The following is a 27,420-nucleotide window of genomic DNA, read 5'->3' as shown; positions in this document are numbered from 1 at the left end:
TATGACCTTCATAACTTTAAATCAACATTAAGGAGACACCAGAGGAGGACGGACGCAGCTGAGACTCATCTCATCATCTACTGTTGAGTTTGGCCGAAGAATCTCTACAAACACCTCCACAACCTTTCATACGTTATACATTATACATTATACATTATACATTATACATTATACATTATACACTATACACTATACACTATGCAGAAGTCTTAGTTCTAGTTCAACCTCCAGAGTTCATCGTTGGACATCACAGATTAGAGCTTCACCTTAGTTCTGAGTATAAAGTGGATTTTAACTAAAGAACAACTATAAAGTTATTATTATTAATGTTAATTAGCTTTCAGCAGCGTTTATCATATCGTACATTAGAGACTCGTCTCTCCTTAAAGCAGCTCTGACAGACGGACAGACGCTCTGTGGTTTCTGAGTTGGCAGAGATTCTGTCCTCTTTCCTCACCATCACCGCTGTGATCTGTGATCTGTGATCTGTGATGGTTAAACTCTCTGATGGTCTGCAGGCTGCAGAGTGGGGGGCGGGGGGGATTTAGGAGTCTCCAGACATGAAGTCAACTCACTGAAAGCTTGTTTCACTGTTGCATGTTGCATGTGTTCATCTATTGATGCCCAGAGAGAGCTGACTATATGAACAGGAAAGAGGACAGTTCTCAAACTAACAGATTATTCTCATGTTCTGACCTCAAATGCAAAATGTCCCCCGTCTTCTTCTACTCGTTATTACACCACACAACTTCCAGTAAAGGTCGCTCCGTACGTCAGCTGCTCTGTGCGTCGTTCGTTGTTACTACGTCGCCGTTTAACGTATCCGTGGTTTGCAGAAATGTACGACGCCGGCGTGTTTTCCTGTCGACTGGGCTGGCTCCTTCATCATCAGCTGACTTCATTCATATGAATCATCATCAGATATCAGCTGTCTGACACCAGGAGCTGAACACTCGTTCACAGTTTCTCAGCTGGTCTTTAAGGATTCAAAGGAATAGTTTGTCTTGCTGTGTGTCTGTCTGTGCATTAAATATGAAGCTATAGAGCCAGAAGGCTATTAGCTCAGCTCAGGATAAAGACTGGATGGAAGAGAAAGCAGCTACGCTGGCTCTCTACAAGACACAAACTAACATGTTGTGATTAAAACCACCGTGTAGTCGACGGGGTGATTAAACCACCGTGTAGTCGACGGGGTGATTAAAACCACCGTGTAGTCGACGGGGTGATTAAAACCACCGTGTAGTCGACGGGGTGATTAAACCACCGTGTAGTCGACGGGGTGATTAAACCACCGTGTAGTCGACGGGTTGATTAAACCACCGTGGAGGCGACGGGGTGATTAAACCACCGTGTAGTCGACGGGGTGATCGGTCGTATTTCTCCTCAGCTGACTGACTGAAGGCACAAAGCCAGAACCAGTTTCACCAAAACACTCCTGGCCATTCCTCTCAACAGTTTCCTCATCTGAACTCTTACCTCGTTTAACCCCGTCCATCATCTGAGAATAGAAAACCTGCTGCCACTGATTGTTTTCCTGCTGTCACGCTGACGCTGCAGGCTTCTGACAAGTAGTTCAACAGACACACACACACAAACACACACACATGCAGGCACCATCATGCACATACACGTGCACACAATAGTGCTGTTGTGATGCAATACGAGAACAGCAAAGAGCAAAAACATCCACGACTGAGGAGAAGACCGAGCGGGCAGACAGCCAACCCACCGACTAGATAACCAACCAGAGAATCCACCAGTCAGACTGAAGTCAGCCAACCAATCAGACAACCACACAGTCACCGAGCCGACCAATCAGACAACCACACAGTCACCGAGCCGACCAATCAGACAACTGCAGTCACCGAGCCGACCAATCAGATAACCGCACAGTCACCGAGCTGACCAATGAAACCACCTCACAGTCCTTCAGCCGACCAATAAGACAACCGCACAGTCACCGAGCTGACCAATTAGACAACCACACAGTCACCGAGCCGACCAATCAGACAACCACACAGTCACCGAGCCGACCAATCAGACAACCACACAGTCACCGAGCCGACCAATCAGACAACCACACAGTCACCGAGCCGACCAATCAGACAACCACACAGTCACCGAGCCGACCAGTCAGACAACCACACAGTCACTGAGCCGAATAATCAGACAACTACACAGTCCTTCAGCCGACCAATCAGACGAGAGGCTATAACTCAGGCACGATATCTGCACATCTACTTTAAAGGAGTTTCATGTTTGATCCTGATGACTGCAGCTCGTGTAGTTTAGATCCATTTCTAGCATCCCACCATGTCTTAGAGTCTCAGGCAGCCGTTGGTTTCCGTTCATTCCAACTCTCACAATCGCCCATCTCAGGTTTTATATGGTAACTTTGGTATTTTTCAACCTGGACCCTACACTCTCAGAGAAGTCGGTACAGAACGGGCCGATGCGCTGCGTTAATATAAAGGATTTCCTATATTGATTTTCCACAGGAGTTTTACCCGTATTTTTAAATACGCATTGCATTGTGGGAACACAAACCTCCGCTAGTGCGAAAGTTGGAAGAGGCAGAGACCATCACACACATTTTAGTGCAAATTTGAGATTTGTAGAAACTTTTCTCTCATTTCTGTGTTAAAAAATCAACAATTAATGATGAATGTTCAGAACTCAACGTTAGCTCAACGTTACCTCAACGTTAGCTCAACGTTAGCTCAACGTTACCTCAACATTAGCTCAGAGTCGGTTTAATTGTTAAGATGTTTTATTGTTTCGTTCAGCTGTTGTTGTCGACCGTTAACGTTACCAGATACACAGGAATATTTTCATGACTCATTTTGAGACTAAGTTTGGTATCGTAGTTTAAGTTTATATTTGAGACTTCAGAGGATGTCAGGTAGAGTTAGCTCCAGTTTTATCCTCAGGTGGTCCACAGAGACTGACAGGTAACGTACCAACGCAGCGTTAGCGTCTGTTCTCCTCCAGAATGTAAAGGTTAAAGATATTTGGCTACAGGTACGGAGGATATCCTGTAAATCTACAGAAATGTTCCGTTTTAGGGGTTGAAGAAAATGTCCATAAACTTAACTGAAAATGTCCTGGTAACATTATCTGTTTTTCTACAGATTTGTTTCCTTAGAGTGAAGTTAATCATGTTTTTGTGTCTCGGTGACTGATGGGGGACGAAAACTTTTGAGAATGCCGGAGACGGCCGCTGCTCACGGGCTGCAATGTGAACGCTCGGGGCAACTCCTCACCATCAACGTCCGTCCAATAAAAGTTCTTGTTTTTGTCACCGACAGGCTCAATGTGGTATTATCAGTGTCTGACAACATTATGGAAATAATCCTACAGAGAAATAAAACATTTCTCTTTACCTTTCACTTCCTGTTTGTCATTGTGCCATGTGACTTGTTGCCAGAAGTCAACGGTGTAAATGTGAGTGAGAGTTGGAGAGAGGAGTGTCGGTGTTGTCACAGTTTGTTGTGTTGGAGGACAGAGAGCGGAGCGTAGTGGTGTCTCAAAGATTTACAACATCATGGCTGAATATTTAGATGATTTCTACAATGTGGAGACGACGCAACATTTCACAACGAGTCGTTCAGACAGACAGACCGGATCAAGAGAAAGGTAAAGAGAAATGTTTTATTTCTCTGTAGGACTATTTCCATCATGCTGACTCTTATAAGAACAATCTGAGTCTGTCAGTGGTAAAAACAAGAACTTTTAGTGAACGGATTAGTCACTATTTAGTCATTAGTTATTAGTGTCTCAGTGCCATTAGTCACTTAGACACAAAAACATGAGATAATAGGGTTGAAAAACCACCAAACTTTAAGTGTCTGCAAGTTAATTTGTATAAAATGTAATGTAAAACGATGTCTACCTGGCAGAGAGGACGTCTAAACATACAGAATGCTTTACTAAATGGATGGCAGTCATGTCAAATATGTGTGACTGGTAGAAAAGGCTAAAACACAGTATTCAATTAGGACATTTGTTAGTCAGAAAACCTGTAAAATCAAAGCATGAAATCAGAGGACTAATGTTCATATTTCTGTGTTTCTGTCTGGAGACGGTCGGTTCTACAGCTCATCTCTTCTTCTTCTGGTCTTTAACAGTGGAAACATTGAGTCAGAGCTCATGTGATTGTGTTTGGTCACCACAACTTACTACGCTGCTGCTCAAAATAGCTCTCTAAACACACACACACACACATACACACACACACACAATGCAAACTAAGAGGCACTATGCAAACCTCCCCAAACTGAAGAACTTCTCTTGCTGTTCGAGCATAAAAAGATTCACCGCCTCAAGGCTGGATGCCTCCTCCAACATGTCAAGTGTCAGTTTACATCAACATCTGTCTATAAATATCATCACTTCATCATTTTATCCTGTTACACATTTGTGTTAAATTGTCATAATTAGCATATTAATTCTTGAGTGTTACAAGCTCCCCCCCCCCTAACCGTAACCCCCCCCTACCTTCTGATCATGCTGATCCTGTCTCATGCCTAACTCTAGGCCAGGCCTGTTTTGGCCTGGCCTGGCCTGGCCTGGCCTGGTAGCAGCAGTGTAGAGTGACCACATGTAGTTTTTTGGTGTTACGTTCTTTATCTTTTTCTGGCTAGTCCGGTTGTCTAGTTTTCGTGGTTTTGTTTCTGTTTGTCAGGGTTTAGTTTGGGGTTCTGTTGTTCAGGGGTCGAGGGAAGCACCCGGTTCTGCCGGCTCTAGAAGAGCTGGGCTGAGGTGGCTTCCCCTCTTTTGTTCCTTTTTGCCGGCTCACCAGTTCACTTAGTTTTGGGGCAACTATAGGTGTTAGTTTGATTTATTACTTAACTCAGCTCTTGGGTTAATTATTGGTCACTTATTTGCGTGTGTTTCACTGAAATAAAAACCTGTATTTTTTTGAAAACTCTTGATTCGTGTGGTTATGTTCGACCTCCACAACAAGCTTGTCTTGGGGTCGTAACATAATTTGGGGGCTCGTCCGGGATCGTAACATTGAGTTATGGCCAAAAACATGTTTGACCTTTGATCACCAAACTCTAATCAGTTCATCCTTCAGTCCAACTGGAAGTTTGTGCCAAATTTTAAGAAATTCCCTCCAGGCGTTCCTAAAGTATCACATTCAGGAGAATGAGATGGACGTACAGACAGAGAACCTGAAGACATAATGTCTCTGGCCACGACTGAGGAATAAAACCACTTAAATGTCAGTACATGTAAACTTCTGTCTGCACATTATCATTTACATCTGTGGCCAAGCTGTGACTGGAAAAACAGTCCAGCAAGCTTCTCTCTGCTCTTTGTTTGACTCTGGTGTGTCCACCAAGCTGTCAAAAGCTGTCATTACTCTGCTGGATGTCCACTCACAATCATCACACCTTCAGTTTTCACTCTGCAATGTGGGCATCATGCTCTAAAATAAAAGAAACCAGGTGATTTATGCATAGAAAGTGAAGGAAATCAGCTATTTAACGGAGTTGTTTGTTCTTATATTACTAAAAAAGCTAATAAGAGAGCTTGTAGTGAACATAGTGAACTCGCCGGCCGGCTTACGCCACTTCAGCGTTCTTATTGGTGATGCAAATGCATACATGAAAATAACCCTTGAAGGTGTGTACCGTAGTTCCTCTCAGGGAGTCCTTAAGGGAGACACCTTCAGTGGTTAGTTCAAGAGAAGAACTTTTTTTGTCAGAAGTTCATTACAACTAAATGTTTTCAGAGTTTAGTGTTCCACTGATGGAAACAGGAACGCTCTCTAAACTCACAGGTAAAGGTCCCATATTATAAAAAGTGAGATTTTCATGTCTTTTATATTATAAAGCAGGTTTAAGTGTTTTATAAATACTGTTAAACTATCAAAACTTTCAATATACGGAGAAACACACACAGCCCGTATTCAGAAATTGTGCGTTTGAAACAAGCCGTCAAGATTTCTGTCCATTTGTGATGTCACAATATACAATATTTAGACCATTAAAGGTTTTAAACATTCTAAATGTGTCCCAGTTTATTTCCTGTTGCAGTGGATGTGAATAACATCAGCTGACAGGAAGTAAACATGGACCCAAGCTGTTGCCTAGCAACACAATTCTGTTGAAATGCACTAAAACGGAGCGTTTCAGACAGAGAGTGAATACAGGTATATTCAGACAGACAGGATGAGGAAAATAAAGTTTTTTTAACATTACAGCAGGTAAACATGTTCTAGTAGGAACACACATACAAGTATGAACCTGAAGATGAGCTGATATGGAACCTTTAAACCGTCTTCATCTGACTCTCTGACTTTCACACTAAAACACAAACAGAAACACTCCAGCAGCCGACGGGTCAACAACCATCCTCAGCTATTTCTGTCTGCAGGACAATGTGTGTGTGTGTGTGTGTGTGTGTGTGTGTGTGTGTGTGTGTGTGTGTGTGTGTGTGTGTGTTTGTGTGTGTGTGTGTGTTTGTGTGTGTGTGTGTGTGTGTGTGTGTTTTTTGGCAGGATAATTAGACCTTGTGAGTTCTTTAACCACAGGGCTGAGCCATAATGAATCTACACTGTCACGGACACTAGACTGTCACACCACACACACACACACACACACACACACACACACCATCCTGAGCACCATTACAGATGTTTGAAAACAAACATGCACACACATACACACACACACAATGAGTAAATGTTTAACTGAGAGAGAGGCTGGATTAAATGAGGACAAAGGAGAGAGAGAGAGAGGATATAATAATATAGTAATATAACAACACAGTGCCTGGGTCAGTCCTTCATGCTGGGTCAGTCCTTCCTGCTGGGTCAGTCCTTCATGCTGGGTCAGTCCTTCCTGCTGGGTCAGTCCTTCCTGCTGGGTCAGTCCTTCACGCTGGGTCAGTCCTTCCTGCTGGGTCAGTCCTTCCTGCTGGGTCAGTCCTTCACGCTGGGTCAGTCCTTCCTGCTGGGTCAGTCCTTCACGCTGGGTCAGTCCTTCCTGCTGGGTCAGTCCTTCACACTGGGTCAGTCCTTCACACTGGGTCAGTCCTTCCTGCTGGGTCAGTCCTTCATGCTAGGTCAGTCCTTCACGCTGGGTCAGTCCTTCCTGCTGGGTCAGTCCTTCATGCTGGGTCAGTCCTTCATGCTGGGTCAGTCCTTCACGCTGGGTCAGTCCTTCCTGCTGGGTCAGTCCTTCATGCTGGGTCAGTCCTTCACGCTGGGTCAGTCCTTCCTGCTGGGTCAGTCCTTCACGCTGGGTCAGTCCTTCACGCTGGGTCAGTCCTTCATGCTGGGTCAGTCCTTCACGCTGGGTCAGTCCTTCCTGCTGGGTCAGTCCTTCACACTGGGTCAGTCCTTCACACTGGGTCAGTCCTTCCTGCTGGGTCAGTCCTTCATGCTAGGTCAGTCCTTCACACTGGGTCAGTCCTTCATGCTGGGTCAGTCCTTCATGCTGGTAGCCATCAGACTCCACAACCAAGGCTCACCCCCCCATATGAGAACTATGAGGACTTTAAACTTAGACATGCATCTACCTGCAACCACCTCTTCTAACCACTGGTGCACTTTAATTGCACATTTATTGTACACTACATTTTTTTATTGATGGATGATACACTTTATGTCATTCACTATGTATATTCACTATGTATATTGACTATGTATATTCACTATGTATATTCACTATGTATATTGACTATGTATATTCACTATGTATATTCACTATGTATATTGACTATGTATATTCACTATGTATATTCACTATGTATATTGACTATGTATATTCACTATGTATATTGACTATGTATATTCACTATGTATATTGACTATGTATATTGACTATGTATATTCACTATGTATATTCACTATGTATATTGACTATGTATATTCACTATGTATATTGACTATGTATATTCACTATGTATATTGACCATGTATATTCACTATGTATATTCACTATGTATATTCACTATGTATATTCACTATGTATATTCACTATGTATATTGACTATGTATATTCACTATGTATATTGACTATGTATATTCACTATGTATATTCACTATGTATATTCACTATGTATATTGACTATGTATATTCTGTATCTCTATTTATTGTTTTTATCATCTAGTACACCTGTACCTCTGTAGCTGTGCTTTGCTGCTCTGACAGCTGAATTTCCCCCGGGGATTAATCTTATCTTATCTTAATAATAAAACAGAACTAGAATGTCACTCGGAGAGCTCAGACCTCCAACGCGTGACTTTAAAACCAGATCCCAGCTCCCAGCTGGCGGTACCGTGAGGTGGTCGGCTTCTTATTAACACTGAGTCTCGCCACACATCCACACACGTATCTCTCTGCTCTCAGAAGGGGCTGCGTGTCAGGGGCGGCGTTTAAGGGACGGCGTGTCGGGGGCGGCGCGTCGGGGACTGCGTGTCCTTTGCTGCTGCCTGGTGTGAGTTGTGTGTCACGGGCTCTTCGGTGCATCGGTATTTAACGAGTTGGGAGTGAGAACGGGTCGCCACATTTGCTCAGCATGCAGTCTTGTTCTTCTTCTTCTTCCCTGCATTTGATGGCACATCAGCAGGTTTCTTTGCACGCTATCCCCCCCTTAGACCCTCAGGACCCACGGAGACCTGGGAGCAGCACACACACACACACACACACACACACACACAGATAGATGGATGAAGAGTGTGTGTATGATCACTGACCCTGTGCAGAAGTGTATTGAAGTCATCTCCGATGCGTCGGAGCTCTCGTCCGACGGCCTCCGCCTGCATGGCCTCCGCCTGCATGTCCTCTGCTGCGTCCTCTGGGTGCAGCGTGCTGGGAGGACGTCCTGAAACAGAGACAGAGAGGAGACACCAGCTGTTAGTCTGGACCGTCTCTATTGGTATGTTATCGTCCATTTCGTCCTGAAGGAGAGAGATCCCTCCTCTGCTGCTCTTCCTGTTAGAGGACAGGAAATGAATGAAGGAATAAAACCTGATGAATACTAGTTGATACCAGAGGGGAGGATCATTCTGTCCTGAGAATTAAAAGTCAAATTAAAAGTAGGTCTTCATCTTCAACCTCTTATCCGGATCGGGTCGTCGGGGCAACAGCTCCAGCAAGGGACCCCAAACTTCCCTTTCCCGGGCCACATTAAGCAGCTCTGACTGGGGGATCCCGAGGCGTTCCCAGGCCAGAGTGGAGATATAATCTCTCCACCTAGTCCTGGGTCTTCCCCGTGGCCTCCTCCCAGCTGGTCGTGCCTGGAACACCTCCCAAGGGAGGCGCCCGGGGGGGGGGCATCCTTAGGGAGTAGCAAGGGAGTATCCGCAAAGGAGTAGCGTCTCTACTCCGAGTCCCTCACGGATGACTGAGCTTCTCACCCTATCTCTAAGGGAGACGCCAGACACTCTCCTGAGGAAACACATTTCAGCCACTTGTACCCGCGATCTCTTTCTTTGGGTCCTGACCCAGCCCTCATGACCATAGGTGTGAGGAGGAACGAAGACTGACCGGTAGATCTAGTTCTTTGGGTCCTGACCCAGCCCTCATGACCAGAGGTGAAACGGCAGAAACATTTAGAGGAGATTAAATAACTAAAAAGGAGCGGAGGAGCAGACGGTTGACGCCATCATGTCCTTTGTGTATCAGAAGAGGAACGCTAGAACATGTCCTCAGCTGTAACCCCAAAGCCCTGGGAGACGGACGCTACACATGGTGCCACGACCAGGTGCTGAAGGCGACGGCAGAAGCCGTCTCCAACGGCAGCACCCAGAGTAAGCCTCCCCCGACCGGCGAGGCGGGGGAGGCAGCGGAGAAGCCCCAGCCCTGCAGCCGGAGGGGGCGGTGGGACTCTGGAAACACACCGGACTGGCAGATCAAGGCTGACCTGAGGAAGCAGCTCCGATTCCCAGAGCACATCACGGAAACCCCCCTGAGACCAGACAGAGTGCTGCTCTCTGATTTAACCAACCAGGTGGTCCTGCTGCAGCGAATGAGAGGAAGCACGCCAAGAACCCTGACTTAGTGGAGGAGTGCCGCAGTTGGGGGTGGCGTGCACGGTGTGGGCTGTAGAGGCTCCGCACGCGGGGATGCAAAACCATCATTATATTTTTATATTTACTGTGACAAACTATTAAGATAGATGAGTACAACTTAAAGAATTTACTTCTCTGGAACACAGCCCCCATATTAAATATGAAATGTGTGTCTCATAGTGAATACGTAGTGAATTAACCCTCTCCCAGCTGACCGGCTGACTGAACCTGAGTGTGTCTCCGTGGTTCATCTGTGATGTTTTCAGTCAACAGTACGTGGATATGAACAGTATATGAAAGCTCTGACCTCTTACCGATCTCCACGTATGACTCATGAACGCCGTTATGAAACCCAGACTTAATATTTCTCACATCCTCTGATATTTAAACAAAGTTCACACATCAGTCCGTCATACCAGCACGGATCACTCGCTGTTTCCTACCAGTCACACTGTGTCATCTGATAACTGGAGACACCAACTAATGGACCAGAGATGAACTCACTGATGCTCGTATTCACATATCTGTCAACCAGCCGTCTCACGTCTTCACTATGTGTGCTTTCAGAACGCTGGAGGGAGATTAAAGGGACTGTTAGTAAGAATCCTAAATGTCTTGTTAACAGCTTCACCTGTGGCCGTTAAGTCAACTAAAGTCAGCGTCCTGTTGCTGGCGCTTGTGCTCGCTCTACATAGACATGAAGGAGCATCGCTCAACACAGTGAGGAGACACACGTCAGCTAAAAGCACAATATCACTCTATAGTTCAGCTGCTTGGCAGTAATGTTAGCTGACCAGACCAAGGTCTCTCCATGAATCAATGCTGATCCTAGTGTTGGCTTTTCCCGCCTCAGCCTCCCGACCGCGGCCGGAGGGAACGGGGGAGACGACGGAGTTTTGGTCGGAGACGATAACGTTTCTCTCTGCGGAGCCCCGTCACTTCACAAGACACGGGAAACCTCTGTTGGTCTGGAGGAGCTGCAGCAGTTATTTCTGCACAAACGTCCACTGAACATTCACTAGATATTCTCAGAGCTAAACTAACTCTTCTGCAGTGTGGAGTGAGCAGCATGCACGTGAGAGGTGGAGAGAGAGAGAGAGAAGGAGCACGGTGTGTGAGTGAAGGGAGACAGAGGAGCAGAGGAGCAGAGGAGCAGAGACTCCGGTCCTGGAGACCAAAGCTACGGTCTCCCCCGCGTCCTCCGACCGGCCAACACTGTTTAACAGCTTCACTAGATACAACCAAGAGGTTTTGGTGCTTCACTGGAGTTTGTGTTGGAGTCTGAGTCTGAACAGCGGAGACACACGAGAGACCATGAGACACCGACCAGCAATGATTTATACCTGGAACAAGTTACAGACAGGAACTTTAACATGAAGCTTATATGTTAGATGGACCTGAGATCACCGTGATCGTCCTGCAGGAGGAGGACCAGGAGGAGGAGGAGGAGGAGGAGGAGGAGGAAGAGGAGGAGGAGCAGGAGGAGTTGTGAGAGGATATACAGTAGCTGTAATCACGCTGTCAGGGAGCGACAACAACAGGATGATAAAGGGATCCTCCTATCTGGCTCTCTAACACACTAAAGAGCAGCGTTCAGTGTGTGTTATCTCCTATCTGATGATCTGATGATCTGATGGACGTAGTGGACTGAATGAGAGACGAAGGGTTTCAGTCTGCAGCTCACAAAAGACCTGCAGGTCTATTATGACTGCTACACACACACACACACACACACACACACACACACACACACACACACACACACTCAGTGTGTTGTGTGTGGTCTCTGGTCCGTGTGGCTGCAGCAGTAGAACAGAGAGAATAAAGAGAGACTCAGTGGAGCTGTTCTAGAGAGCAGAGCCGGACGGAGAGGAACAGGATGAGGTTAAACCTTTTAGAGGGAAGTTTCTGCATCTGGAACAAAAATGTCTCCAAAACTTAGAGAATCTGAGAAAAACAAATTAGTGAAATGTTCTGAAGACGAGACGACGACGTCACCAGATACCATCAGTATTCAGTATCCAGTATCCAGTATTCAGGATCCAGTATCCAGTATTCAGGATTCAGGATTCAGTATTCAGTATTCAGTATTCAGGCTCTGCTCTGTTTGTGATTCTAAATAAAAACCGGATCAGAGCTGTGAGAAGAGAACAATGAGTCCAACTAACACTGTAGAGGCTCCATCAGAACCAGCTCAGACCTACAGACCCTACAGAACCTACAGGACCTACAGACCCTACAGAACCTACAGGACCTACAGACCCTACAGAACCTACAGAACCTACAGACCCTACAGACCCTACAGGACCTACAGGATCTACAGACCCTACAGGACCTACAGGATCTACAGACCCTACAGGACCTACAGACCCTACAGACCCTACAGACCCTACAGGACCTACAGACCCTACAGACCCTACAGACCCTACAGGACCTACAGACCCTACAGACCCTACAGACCCTACAGAACCTACAGACCCTACAGACCCTACAGGACCTACAGGACCTACAGACCCTACAGACCCTACAGGACCTACAGGACCTACAGACCCTACAGACCCTACAGAACCTACAGACCCTACAGACCCTACAGGACCTACAGGATCTACAGACCCTACAGGACCTACAGGATCTACAGACCCTACAGGACCTACAGACCCTACAGACCCTACAGACCCTACAGAACCTACAGACCCTACAGACCCTACAGGACCTACAGGATCTACAGACCCTACAGACCCTACAGACCCTACAGACCCTACAGGACCTACAGACCCTACAGGACCACCTCCCCGGCGAGGAAAGATGGCACAGCGAGCCCTTTGTCCACGGTGCGGTGAGGTCCGGGCGGGGAGCGCTGTAAAGCTGCGGGAAGCACCTTCGCCCCGAGCCTTTCCAAGCCGACCTAGAGCCGGTGGCGGCGCACCGCCTCGTATGCGGGACTCCCCAGCCTGCCGTGTGTCGCTCACACCCTCCAGCTGGCTGTTAACGAGGCTCTTTAGGTACAGAGAAGTACTCGTATCGGTACTCGGTATCGGAGAGTACCCAGATGGAAGTATTGTACTCGGTCTGAATGAAGTGGTATCGGTGCATCCCTATCCAAACCGAAGGAGATTCTCTGCAGAGAGCCCTGAAGGTGAACTCCTCCATGAAGAGGAGAAGAGGAGGAACAGAACAGTGATGGAATGAAAGCAGCAGCTCAGAGGACTCATGTCTTCTGGATCGGCATGTTTCAGCCTGAATTTGTCAGATTTCTCTCCGCGGATCAGCAGACAGAGAGGTGAGGTGAGGATTAGTCAATAAATCAGAATGTGAAACAAACACTGACTCATGAGAGAGAGAGAGAGAGAGAGAGAGAGAGAGAGAGAGAGTAGTAGTGGAAACATGATGAGTAAGCTCTAGTGGGAGAGAACGAGGGAGTAGATCAACATCCTGAGTCTGTTTCTGTTCATCTTTTTGCTATCATTGTTAACATTCAACACCAGCAGCCCCCGCCCTACACTCAGCTCTCTGATAAAGGAAGCTGCTGCTGCTGCTGCTACTGCTGCTGTTACTGCTGCTGCTGCTGTTACTACTGCTGTTGCTACTGCTGTTGTTACTGCTGCTGTTACTGCTGCTGCTGCTGCTGTTACTACTGCTGTTACTGCTGCTGTTACTGCTGCTGTTACTACTGCTGCTGCTGCTGCTGCTGTTACTGCTGCTGTTACTGCTGCTGCTGCTGCTGTTACTACTGCTGTTACTGCTGCTGTTACTGCTGCTGTTACTACTGCTGCTGCTGCTGCTGCTGTTACTGCTGCTGTTACTGCTGCTGCTGCTGCTGTTACTACTGCTGTTACTACTGCTGTTACTGCTGCTGTTACTGCTGCTGTTACTACTGCTGCTGCTGTTACTACTGCTGCTGCTGCTGCTGCTGTTACTGCTGCTGTTACTACTGCTGCTGCTGCTGCTGTTACTACTGCTGCTGCTACTGCTGTTGTTACTGCTGCTGTTACTGCTGCTGCTGCTGCTGTTACTACTGCTGTTACTGCTGCTGTTACTACTGCTGCTGCTGCTGCTGTTACTACTGCTGCTGCTACTGCTGTTGTTACTGCTGCTGTTACTGCTGCTGCTGCTGCTGTTACTACTGCTGTTACTGCTGCTGTTACTACTGCTGTTACTGCTGCTGTTACTGCTGCTGTTACTACTGCTGCTGCTGTTACTGCTGCTGCTGCTGCTGCTACTGCTGTTGTTACTGCTGCTGTTGCTGCTGCTGTTACTACTGCTGTTGTTACTGCTGCTGTTACTGCTGCTGCTGCTGTTACTGCTGTTACTGCTGCTGTTGCTGCTGTTACTGCTGTTACTGCTGCTGCTGCTGCTGCTGCTGCTGCTGCTGTTACTGCTGTTACTGCTGCTGTTACTGCTGCTGTTACTACTGCTGTTACTGCTGTTACTGCTGCTGCTGCTGCTGCTGCTGTTACTGCTGCTGTTACTGCTGCTGTTACTACTGCTGTTACTGCTGTTACTACTGCTGCTGCTGTTACTGCTGCTGTTACTACTGCTGCTGCTGTTACTGCTGCTGTTACTGCTGTTACTACTGCTGCTGCTGTTACTGCTGCTGCTGCTACTGCTGTTGTTACTGCTGCTGTTACTGCTGTTACTACTGCTTCTGCTGTTACTGCTGCTGCTGTTACTACTGCTGTTACTGCTGTTACTACTGCTGCTGCTGTTACTGCTGCTGCTGCTGCTGCTGCTGTTACTGCTGCTGTTACTGCTGTTACTACTGCTGTTACTGCTGTTACTACTGCTGCTGCTGTTACTGCTGCTGCTGCTGCTGCTGTTACTGCTGTTACTGCTGCTGCTGCTGCTGTTACTGCTGCTGTTACTGCTGTTACTACTGCTGCTGCTGCTGCTGTTGTTACTGCTGTTACTGCTGCTGCTGCTGCTGCTGCTGTTACTACTGCTGCTGCTGCTGCTGTTACTGCTGCTGCTGCTGTTACTGCTGCTGTTACTACTGCTGCTGCCACTGCTGCTGTTACTGCTGCTGTTACTGCTGCTGCTGTTACTGCTGCTGTTACTACTGCTGCTGCTGTTGCTGCTGCTGCTGCTGCTGTTACTACTGCTGCTGCTGCTGTTACTGCTGCTGTTACTACTGCTGCTGCTGTTACTGCTGCTGTTACTACTGCTGCTGCTGCTGCTGTTACTGCTGCTGTTACTACTGCTGCTGCTGTTGCTGCTGCTGCTGCTGCTGTTACTACTGCTGCTGCTGCTGTTACTGCTGCTGTTACTACTGCTGCTGCTGTTACTGCTGCTGCTGCTGCTGCTGTTACTACTGCTGCTGCTGCTGTTACTGCTGCTGTTACTACTGCTGCTGCTGTTACTGCTGCTGTTACTACTGCTGCTGCTGCTGCTGTTACTGCTGCTGTTACTACTGCTGCTGCTGTTGCTGCTGCTGCTGCTGCTGTTACTACTGCTGCTGCTGCTGTTACTGCTGCTGTTACTACTGCTGCTGCTGTTACTGCTGTTGCTGCTGCTGCTGTTACTGCTGTTGTTGCTGCAGTAACAGCAGCAACAAGACAGAGAAAGGTGATTTCTTTAGAGTAATAAAGTGTGTTGCAGCGATGGACAGAGTTAGTTCTCTTCTATATTCGTCACTCCATCACGCCTGAGAACTCTGGGATGTAATCCACGTGCGTGCATGTCAGCAATATAATCATCAGTTGTGTTCAGCATGCTGCTGGTGATGTGTTCAGTATGTTCTGTTCACTATGCTGCTGGTGATGTGTTCAGTATGTTCTGTTCACTATGCTGCTGGTGATGTGTTCAGTATGTTCTGTTCACTATGCTGCTGGTGATGTGTTCAGTATGTTCTATTCACTATGCTGCTGGTGATGTGTTCAGTATGTTCTGTTCACTATGCTGCTGGTGATGTGTTCAGTATGTTCTGTTCACCATGCTGCTGGTGATGTGTTCAGTATGTTCTGTTCACCATGCTGCTGGTGATGTGTTCAGTATGTTCTGTTCACTATGCTGCTGGTGATGTGTTCAGTATGTTCTGTTCACTATGCTGCTGGTGATGTGTTCAGTATGTTCTGTTCACTATGCTGCTGGTGATGTGTTCAGTATGTTCTGTTCACTATGCTGCTGGTGATGTGTTCAGTATGTTCTGTTCACCATGCTGCTGGTGATGTGTTCAGTATGTTCTGTTCACTATGCTGCTGGTGATGTGTTCAGTATCCTCTGTTCACTATGCTGCTGGTGATGTGTTCAGTATGTTCTGTTCACTATGCTGCTGGTGATGTGTTCAGTATGTTCTGTTCACTATGCTGCTGGTGATGTGTTCAGTATCCTCTGTTCACTATGCTGCTGGTGATGTGTTCAGTATCTTCTGTTCACCATGCTGCTGTGTTGGTGTTGTGTTCAGTATGTTCTGCTCACCATGCTGTTGGTGTTGTGTTCAGTATGTTCTGCTCACCATGCTGCTGTGTTGGTGATGTGTTCAGTATGTTCTGTTCATCATGCTGCTGTGTTGGTGTTGTGTTCAGTATGTTCTGTTCACCATGCTGCTGTGTTGGTGATGTGTTCAGTATGTTCTGTTCACCATGCTGCTGTGTTGGTGTTGTGTTCAGTATGTTCTGCTCACCATGCTGCTGGTGATGTGTTCAGTATGTTCTGCTCACCATGCTGCTGGTGTTGTGTTCAGTATGTTCTGCTCACCATGATGTTGGTGTTGTGTTCAGTATGTTCTGCTCACCATGATGTTGGTGTTGTGTTCAGTATGTTCTGCTCACCATGATGTTGGTGTTGTGTTCAGTATGTTCCGCTCACCGTGTTGCTGTGTTGGTGTTGTGTTCAGTATGTTCTGTTCACCATGATGTTGGTGTTGTGTTCAGTATGTTCTGCTCACCATGCTGTTGGTGTTGTGTTCAGTATGTTCTGCTCACCATGCTGTTGGTGTTGTGTTCAGTATGTTCTGCTCACCGTGCTGCTGTGTTGGTGTTGTGTTCAGCATGTTCTGTTCACTATGCTGCTAGTGATGTGTTCAGTATGTTCTGTTCACCATGCTGCTGGTGTTGTGTTCAGTATGTTCTGTTCACCATGCTGCTGGTGTTGTGTTCAGTATGTTCTGTTCACTATGCTGCTAGTGATGTGTTCAGTATGTTCTGCTCACCATGTTGCTGGTGATGTGTTCAGTATGTTCTGTTCACCATGCTGCTGGTGTTGTGTTCAGTATGTTCTGCTCACCATGCTGTTGGTGTTGTGTTCAGTATGTTCTGTTCACCGTGCTACTGTGTTGATGTTGTGTTCAGTATGTTCTGCTCACCATGCTGTTGGTGTTGTGTTCAGTATGTTCTGTTCACCGTGCTACTGTGTTGGTGTTGTGTTCAGTATGTTCTGCTCACCGTGTTGCTGTGTTGGTGTTATGTCCAGTATGTTCTGCTCACCGTGCTGCTGGTGTTGGTGTTGTGTTCAGTATGTTCTGCTCACCGTGTTGCTGTGTTGGTGTTGTGTTCAATATGTTCTGCTCACCGTGCTGCTGGTGATGTGTTCAGTATGTTCTGCTCACCATGCTGCTGTGTTGGTGTTGTGTTCAGTATGTTCTGCTCACCGTGCTGCTGGTGATGTGTTCAGTATGTTCTGCTCACCATGCTGCTGTGTTGGTGTTGTGTTCAGTATGTTCTGCTCACCATGCAGTTGGTGTTGTATTCAGTATGTTCTGCTCACCGTGCTGCTGTGTTGGTGTTGTGTTCAGCATGTTCTGTTCACTATGCTGCTAGTGATGTGTTCAGTATGTTCTGCTCACCATGTTGCTGGTGATGTGTTCAGTATGTTCTGTTCACCATGCTGCTGGTGTTGTGTTCAGTATGTTCTGCTCACCATGCTGTTGGTGTTGTGTTCAGTATGTTCTGCTCACCATGCTGTTGGTGTTGTGTTCAGTATGTTCTGTTCACCGTGCTACTGTGTTGGTGTTGTGTTCAGTATGTTCTGCTCACCGTGTTGCTGTGTTGGTGTTATGTTCAGTATGTTCTGCTCACCGTGCTGCTGGTGTTGGTGTTGTGTTCAGTATGTTCTGCTCACCGTGTTGCTGTGTTGGTGTTGTGTTCAATATGTTCTGCTCACCGTGCTGCTGGTGATGTGTTCAGTATGTTCTGCTCACCATGCTGCTGTGTTGGTGTTGTGTTCAGTATGTTCTGCTCACCATGCTGCTGGTGTTGTGTTCAGTATGTTCTGCTCACCATGCTGCTGGTGATGTGTTCAGTATGTTCTGCTCACCGTGCTGCTGGTGATGTGTTCAGTATGTTCTGCTCACCGTGCTGCTGGTGATGTGTTCAGTATGTTCTGCTCACCGTGCTTCTGTGTTGGTGTTGTGTTCAGTATGTTCTGCTCACCATGCTGCTGGTGATGTGTTCAGTATGTTCTGCTCACCGTGCTTCTGTGTTGGTGTTGTGTTCAGTATGTTCTGCTCACCGTGCTGCTGGTGATGTGTTCAGTATGTTCTGCTCACCGTGTTGCTGTTGCGCCTCAGCCAGGCGCTGCATGGCGTGCTGCACCAGCTGTCCAGAGGGACTCGGTGTCTGCGTCGCTCTGTCAGCCGTCGGAGGCCTCGGGCAGCGCGGGGAGCTCGGTACCGAGTCTCCGTCGGAGGAGAAGTATCCGCTGGAGGCTCGGCGGGGGAGCTGGAATATAGACCTGGTCTGGAACACGCCGAGGCCGTCCACAGGGGAGCCGGCTCTGGTTCTGGTTCTGACCCAGGACGGAGAGTCCGGCTCTCCTCCTCCGGTGGAGTCGAGGCGGCCGAAGCTCCGCTCCGGAGCTGGATCTCCTCCTCCGGTCCCCGGTGGGCCCGTTACTGGGGTCGAGCCATCGGACGGGTTTGGTGGCCTGTTGGAGGAACAGAGAGGAACCGTCAGTCTGGGCTTCCAGCTTCCAGCCACCTCACATCCAGCTGCATCTGGAACAGCAGCTTGATGTGAAGTAGCATGTCACATCTGGACCGGTCTGGAGGTTCAGGGTTCCTTTAGAACTTTACAGGGTTCTCTCATTTAAAGGGGCTCTATGTAAGAATCCTAAATGTCTTGTTAACAGCTTCACCTGTGGCCATTAAGTCAACTAAAGTCAGCGTCCTGTTGCTGGCGCTTGTGCTCGCTCTACATAGACATGAAGGAGCATCGCTCAACACAGTGAGGAGACACACGTCAGCTAAAAGCACAACATCACTCTATATTTCAGCTGCTTGGCAGTAATGTTAGCTGACCAGACCAAGGTCTCTCCATGAATCACTGCTGATCCTAGAAGTTGCTGATTGCAGCAGATTTTTGACTTGTTGAGAATAATAATAATAATAATAATAATAATAATAATAATCAGTCTGGACGGATCCGTCTCAGCGGACCAGAATCCAGTAAATCATCTTAAATCATCTTAAACGAACATTTCTGCTCATAAATCGGAATTTATTGAATCAAAGTAAATTATTATGCAGATATTATTTTTTTAAGTCACTTTATTTAAAACCAATAAAGATATTTACATCTTCTTCATTTTCAGTTTTATCAGTGAACTTCTAATAAAGAGACTCTGAGTCGCTTCCTGTTTGTCCAGACTGACCTACAGACTGACCTACAGACTGACCTACAGACTGAACTTCAGCTTCCTAACCAGAGGGTTCTCAGCTCAGAGGGTTCCTCCTTCTCCTCCTTGTACTTCTGAACCAAAACCAGCTCACATTATTAACAACTGGATCTCAGAACCAGAGTCTCCATGAGCCGACAGAACACAGTTACACAGCTTGGAAACACTCTCCTTTCGCTTTTTACGCATTCGCCTATTCTGAGAGTCATTGCGCGTCATTACGCGTCATTACGCACGGAGAAACAGCGGCCAGACCCGCTGTAACCGGACCCGGTGCCGGTCCTCCGGTCCTCCGGTCTGATGAGAGTCTATGAGAGTCTAAACTCTCTCTGGGGGTTCCGGTGCAGATCCGAGTCCGACTAGGAGACATGTTAAAGCGGGTCAGGAGGCACGGAGAGAAACCAGAACCAGAACGAACCGACGGGGCATCTTCAGCCGAGAGCAACACCGGCACCAGAACACCAGAACCAGATCACCAGAACACCAGAACAACGGCTAACAGGTCCTCTGATCATCTGATCACCTGATCACCAGATCAGGTGATCAGATGTTAAATGTTTAAGGAGATCCGTTCAGCGGCTCGTCGGCACCTCCTGCTGCTGAACGGAGAGAGAGAGAGACAGACGAGGCTGGAGGATCTATATTAACATGGAGAGAGGAGGCTGAGAGGCTGAGAGGCTGAGAGGCTGAGAGGAGGCTGAGAGGCTGAGAGGCTGAGAGGAGGCTAAGAGGCTGAGAGGCTGAGAGGAGGCTAAGAGGCTGAGAGGCTGAGAGGAGGCTAAGAGGCTGAGAGGCTGAGAGGCTGAGAGGAGGCTAAGAGGCTGAGAGGCTGAGAGGAGGCTAAGAGGCTGAGAGGCTGAGAGGAGGCTGAGAGGCTGAGAGGCTGAGAGGAGGCTAAGAGGCTGAGAGGCTGAGAGGAGGCTAAGAGGCTGAGAGGCTGAGAGGAGGCTGAGAGGAGGCTGAGAGGAGGCTGAGAGGCTGAGAGGCTGAGAGGAGGCTAAGAGGCTGAGAGGCTGAGAGGAGGCTGAGAGGCTGAGAGGCTGAGAGGAGGCTAAGAGGCTGAGAGGCTGAGAGGAGGCTAAGAGGCTGAGAGGCTGAGAGGAGGCTAAGAGGCTGAGAGGCTGAGAGGCTGAGAGGAGGCTAAGAGGCTGAGAGGCTGAGAGGAGGCTAAGAGGCTGAGAGGCTGAGAGGCTGAGAGGAGGCTGAGAGGAGGCTGAGAGGCTGAGAGGAGGCTAAGAGGCTGAGAGGCTGAGAGGCTGAGAGGCTGAGAGGAGGCTAAGAGGCTGAGAGGCTGAGAGGCTGAGAGGAGGCTGAGAGGCTGAGACGTTCTTAGTTTCTATATTAACGTGGAGCAGAACAACGGAGGTAGAGGAGATAGAGGAGGTAGAGGAGATGGAGGAGATGGAGGAGATGGAGGAGGTGGAGGAGGTAGAGGAGATAGAGGAGATAGAGGAGATGGAGGAGGTGGAGGAGGTAGAGGAGGTAGAGGAGATGGAGGAGGTGGAGGAGGTGGAGGAGGTGGAGGAGGTAGAGGAGGTAGAGGAGGTAGAGGAGATGGAGGAGGTGGAGGAGGTGGAGGAGGTAGAGGAGGTGGAGGAGGTAGAGGAGATGGAGGAGGTGGAGGAGGTGGAGGAGGTAGAGGAGGTGGAGGAGATGGAGGAGGTGGAGGAGGTAGAGGAGGTGGAGGAGGTAGAGGAGATGGAGGAGGTGGAGGAGGTGGAGGAGGTAGAGGAGGTGGAGGAGGTGGAGGAGGTAGAGGAGGTGGAGGAGGTGGAGGAGGTGGAGGAGGTAGAGGAGGTGGAGGAGGTGGAGGAGGTGGAGGAGGTGGAGGAGGTAGAGGAGATGGAGGAGGTGGAGGAGGTAGAGGAGGTAGAGGAGGTGGAGGAGGTAGAGGAGGTGGAGGAGGTGGAGGAGGTGGAGGAGGTGGAGGAGGTAGAGGAGATGGAGGAGGTGGAGGAGGTAGAGGAGGTAGAGGAGGTGGAGGAGGTAGAGGAGGTAGAGGAGGTAGAGGAGGTGGAGGAGGTGGAGGAGGTAGAGGAGATGGAGGAGGTGGAGGAGGTAGAGGAGGTGGAGGAGGTGGAGGAGGTAGAGGAGGGTCTGCTGCAGGTCCAGCAGGATGCTGAACAGCTTCTCCCCACTGTGTCTCCTCCTCTCACACTCACATCAACCCCCCAGCATCAACACAGAAACCCTTTTTAAAGCTAGTCACATGTCAGAGAGAACTCTTGGAGCAGTAATGCAAACAACACTTTACTATGGACATAAATGCACTTTTCTCTGCTGTTAAACTCAAACTGCAAATTTTATGATTTTTGTCTGAAACGTTTACTTATTTTATTCTTCTATTGTTATTTTTAGGTATGTTAATTTTAATGCTTATTTATTCTATCTTTTTAATGCACTGACGGGAGCTGGGAGAAACTATATTCCGTTTCCTTCTGTGTCTGCAAATACTCAGTGAAATGACAATAAAGTGAATCTTGAATCTTGGAGAGGAGGCTGGAGGTTCTGATGTTCTATATTAACGTGGAGAGGAGGCTGAGAGGAGACTGAGAGGAGACTGAGAGGAGGCTGAGAGGAGGCTGAGAGGAGGCTGAGAGGAGGCTGAGAGGAGACTGAGAGGAGGCTGAGAGGAGGCTGAGAGGAGGCTGAGAGGAGGCTGAGAGGAGACAGAGGAGGCTGAGAGGAGGCTGAGGAGGCTGAGGAGGCTGAGAGGAGGCTGAGAGGAGACTGAGAGGAGACAGAGGAGGCTGAGAGGAGGCTGAGAGGAGGCTGAGAGGAGGCTGAGAGGAGACTGAGAGGAGACTGAGAGGAGACTGAGAGGAGGCAGAGGAGGCTGAGAGGAGGCTGAGAGGAGGCTGAGAGGAGACAGAGGAGGCTGAGAGGAGACAGAGGAGGCTGAGAGGAGGCTGAGAGGAGGCTGAGAGGAGACTGAGAGGAGGCAGAGGAGGCTGAGAGGAGGCTGAGAGGAGGCTGAGAGGAGACAGAGGAGGCTGAGAGGAGGCAGAGGAGGCTGAGAGGAGGCTGAGAGGAGGCTGAGAGGAGACAGAGGAGGCTGAGAGGAGACAGAGGAGGCTGAGAGGAGGCTGAGAGGAGGCTGAGAGGAGGCTGAGAGGAGACTGAGAGGAGACTGAGAGGAGGCAGAGGAGGCTGAGAGGAGGCTGAGAGGAGGCTGAGAGGAGGCTGAGAGGAGACAGAGGAGGCTGAGAGGAGGCTGAGAGGAGGCTGAGAGGAGGCTGAGAGGAGACTGAGAGGAGACAGAGAGGAGACTGAGAGGAGACTGAGAGGAGACTGAGAGGAGACTGAGAGGAGGCAGAGAGGAGGCTGAGAGGAGGCTGGAGGTTCTGATGTTCTGGGTCTCAGTGGGCGACGACAGAAACAAACTGACATTTCAGATCACTAAATAAAGTTTCACTTTACTATTGAATCAGATCTGTTAACCAGTGATCAGATCTGTTAACCAGTGATCAGATCTGTTAACCAGTGATCAGCTGTAGCGTGGAGCTGCTGGTTATTATTCTCAGTGGTTATAAACGATATATGAATGATTATATTATAAGAGGTATTAATATTATAATGAGTGATTATATTGTGAGAGGTATTAACATCAGAGGAGCTGCAGGTGAACTGGTCTCATCAACCCAGAGCGGCTGAACTCGGTGACCTCGATCACAACAAGCAGAAAGTCTCTCAACGATGCAGATAAAACAACCAGTTTAACCTCTGGAGACCAGGAGACCAGGAGACCAGGTGACCTGGAGACCTGGAGACCAGGAGACCAGGTGACCTGGAGACCTGGAGACCAGGAGACCAGGTGACCTGGAGACCTGGAGACCAGGAGACCAGGTGACCTGGAGACCAGGAGACCAGGTGACCAGGTGACCTGGAGACCAGGAGACCAGGTGACCTGGAGACCAGGAGACCAGGTGACCAGGTGACCTGGAGACCAGGAGACCTGGAGACCAGGAGACCTGGAGACCTGGAGACCAGGAGACCTGGAGACCTGGAGACCTGGAGACCAGGAGACCAGGAGACCAGGAGACCAGGAGACCTGGAGACCAGGAGACCAGGAGACCAGGAGACCAGGAGACCAGGAGACCTGGAGACCAGGAGACCAGGAGACCAGGAGACCTGGCGACACACAGCTGATCATTTAGACCCGATACACCCTTTATCCAGAGTTAAACTCCGTTTACACCCAGCAGCTGGAGGTTAAACCCAGCTGGTTAAGAACTGAAGCGCTGCGTCGCCGAAACATCCCGACACACACACACACACACACACACACACACACACACACACACACACACACACACACACACACACACACACAGCAGTCAGGATCTCTGAGGACGTCCGTGCGTGTTCCCTCCCGATATATATACATATATATATATTCATATTATATATTACATATATATAATATATATAATATATTTATATATTTATATATTATATATTATGTATATATATATATTTAAAAATCCATAAAGAAGAAATATAGAACTAGAAAGTGTTCCGTGCAGGAATATTAAAGGAGAAGATGCATAAAGACATTAAATTCAGTTTTAAGTCACTTTTTACGCTCAAACTCTCCTCAGTGAGATTATATTATATTATATTATATTTATATTAATATCATATCATATCATATTATATTATATTATATCATATTACATTATATTTATATTTATATTTATATTTATATTATATTTATTAACTTCCTGAAGTCTATTTTAAAACCACCGCCAGTAAACATTAATATAAACATGTGGAGCTGCTGAGCTGCAGGTCAGAGGGTTTAAAGTGAAGTTCAACAGTTAAAGAGATATAAACTCTGTTCTCAGTTCAGACTCACCTGGACGGATGGTGCATGTCAGTGTGTCAGGTCATCCCCGCTGGATCAACAACACCAGGACCAGATGTCTGTTAATATCAATGCAACCTAAAGAACATCAGAGTTAGTCCAGAGTTAGTCCAGAGTTAGTCCAGATGGATCCGCAGGTCCGAAGAGAGAGAAACATCAACACGTGAAATAAATCCAGAGATTCTGATGAACCTTCTTCAGATCAATAATCCGCAGAGTCCGAAGTGGAACCGGCACCGGAGACCGGAGACACCGGAGACCGGAGACACCGGAGACCGGAGAGCTGAGAACTGAGACCAGAGACCGGAGACCGGAGACCGGAGACCGGAGAGCAGAGAGCAGAGACAGCGGAGGAGGTAAACAGAGTCCAGAGCTCGGTGTGTCGGTGTGTCTGCAGTGAGGGTTTCCTTCCTTCCTTCCTCTCTTCCTCCGGCTGTTAGACTGGAGGAGCTGCTCTCTGCGCTCTGGACTCATATCAGCTCCTCCTCCAGAACCAGACCCTCCTCTACTGGAGGAGGAGTCTCTCTGTTCTCTCTCTGTTCTCTCTGTTCTCTCCATTCCTCCTCCTCTGGCTCCCCCTGCCTCTCACACCATGCAGCCTCCATCAGCCTCCATCAGCCTTTAAAGCTGCAGCAGGCAACACGTTGTAGGCATCATTTGTGCAGACATCCCATAATAACCTGCCAGTATATTATAACCAGGTGTAATCAGCAGTCTCTCTGTGGAGCCTCAGCAGCAGCAGTCTGTGAGGAGGTTCTCTGTGGAGCCTCGGCAGCAGCAGTCTGTGAGGAGGTTCTCTGTGGAGCCTCGGCAGCAGCAGTCTGTGAGGAGGTTCTCTGTGGAGCCTCGGCAGCAGCAGTCTGTGAGGAGGTTCTCTGTGGAGCCTCGGCAGCAGCAGTCTGTGAGGAGGTTCTCTGTGGAGCCTCGGCAGCAGCAGTCTGTGAGGAGGTTCTCTGTGGAGCCTCGGCAGAGTCTCTGCTGGGCCTTCCTGACTACAGCCGTGTTGAGGACTTGACGTGAGCCACCGTCAACCTCAGCACCGCTGGAGTCAGGAAGGCCCAGCAGAGACCGGCACTCTGAGGATCAAAGAGACACAAATCCTCAGGGACTTCTACCGGGGGGGGCACCATAGAACCATAACCCTCCTGACAGGCTGCTGCACCAACGTGGACCGTGAGGCGCTGGGAAGGGTGGTGTTCTCATCCACCTGGGAGCAGGAGCTGAACACCAGCGGTGCCTCAGGAAGTCCCTGAGGGTCATTAAGGAGCCCGTGACGGGAGACTTTGACCAATCACAGGTCAGAGAGAGAGAGAGCGTTCCTATTGGCTGAGCTCCGGCTGGTGGGCTGTTCTTGGTGTTTCCTCAACTGATCTCAACATGGTTGCCGGGTCACAAACGTTCTCATCTGCTCTGATTGGTTGTTTTTCTCCGGTCTGTGAAATCTTCTAAAAATAATACTGTGAGGATAGAAATATTTAAATGTTTTCTCCTGAAGTGTTTCAGAGGGCTGAATGTGTGTTTGATACTGAGACCTTCACAGTCTGGTTGAAACCGACGCCTCCAGGTCTGAACTACGACTCTGAGCTGCTACTGAAGTTATGAATCATCCGATCAGAACTCTGCTGATCTGAGAATAGACTCACCACATGTCTCTGATATTCAGTGAACAGTATCGTCCCACTCTGATCTCTGCCTCATATAACCTGCACTCATCATCTACTGTGGTCAAACATCTGGAGCCTTTTAGGTGAAAGTAACCAGACACACTGATGAATCACTGAAACATGTTTGGTTTTAAACATGTGTCAGGAGGCTCTCTATGTTGATGTGTTCTGCTTCTTGATTGAATTAGATGTTGAAATTGTATTTTAACACTGTGCCGACCAACCAGCCATCCAATCAACCAACCGACCACCAACCAACCAACCGCCCAACCAACCACCCAACCAACCACCAACCAACCAACCAACCAACCAACTAACCAACCAACCACCAATCCAACCAACCAACCACCCAACCAACCAGCCATCCAACCAACCAACCACACAACTAACCCTAACCCTAACCCAACCAACCAACCAACCAACTATCCAACCACCCACCCAACCAACCAACCAACCAACCAACCATCCAACCACCCAACCAACCAACCAACCAACCAACCATCCAACCAACCAACCAACCAACCAGCCATCCACCCATCCAACCAACCAACCAACCAACCAACCAGCCATCCACCCAACCAATCAATCAACCAACCAACCAACCAACCAACCAACCAACCACCCACCCATCCACCCACTCAACCAACCAACCAACCAACCAACCAACCAACCAACCAACCAACCATCCAACCACCCAACCAACCAGCCATCCAACCAACCAACCACACAACTAACCCTAACCCTAACCCTAACCCAACCAACCAACCAACCAACCATCCAACCACCCAACCAACCATCCAACCACTCAACCAACCATCCAACCAACCAACCAACCATCCAACCAACCAACCAACCATCCAACCACCCAACCAACCATCCAACCAACCAACCAACCAACCAACCAGCCATCCACCCAACCAACCAACTGAATTAACTGAAACATCGTTCACTGACTGCTCACAAGTCAGTGAACGGATGGCAATGAGCAACAGGGTGTCAGGCTGGTTCCCACTACATCAGTCTGCACCACTTCTTTGGCAGATGATGACAGTAATTATACGTTACAGCCCCTCAGTATTACTGTATAGCCTGGAGGCTCGCTGTTAATGAATATACAGAGACGTCGGAGTATTAATGAAACCATCCACTGACAGGATGTCATCATCGAACAAGTCTTACATGGTGGGCCGAGTGGACGGGGCGGAGCAGAGAGTAGAGACATGATGGAGTAGAGACATGATGGAGTAGAGACA

At 48.4% G+C, this 27,420-nt stretch overlaps 1 protein-coding gene across 1 annotated transcript in view; it reads right to left on the bottom strand.

The window, feature by feature from the left end:
- bcl2l11 (BCL2 like 11) overlaps positions 1–25,030 on the bottom strand; it is a 28,467-nt gene extending 3,437 nt beyond the window's left edge. Inside the window, exons 1-3 of the mRNA XM_037783235.1 lie at positions 24,495–25,030; positions 18,510–18,886; positions 8,711–8,838 (exon numbers count right to left, since the gene is read on the bottom strand). Coding sequence (XP_037639163.1) covers positions 8,711–8,838; positions 18,510–18,886; positions 24,495–24,511 — 522 coding nt within the window. The 5' untranslated portion in view covers positions 24,512–25,030. The remainder of the gene's footprint in view (positions 1–8,710; positions 8,839–18,509; positions 18,887–24,494) is intronic.
- Positions 25,031–27,420: the final 2,390 nt, after the last annotated feature.

This window comes from Sebastes umbrosus, chromosome 10 (genome assembly GCF_015220745.1).
Source record: "Sebastes umbrosus isolate fSebUmb1 chromosome 10, fSebUmb1.pri, whole genome shotgun sequence".
NCBI classification, from domain to species: Eukaryota; Metazoa; Chordata; class Actinopteri; order Perciformes; family Sebastidae; genus Sebastes; species Sebastes umbrosus.
This window is presented reverse-complemented; position numbering and strand designations above follow the sequence as displayed.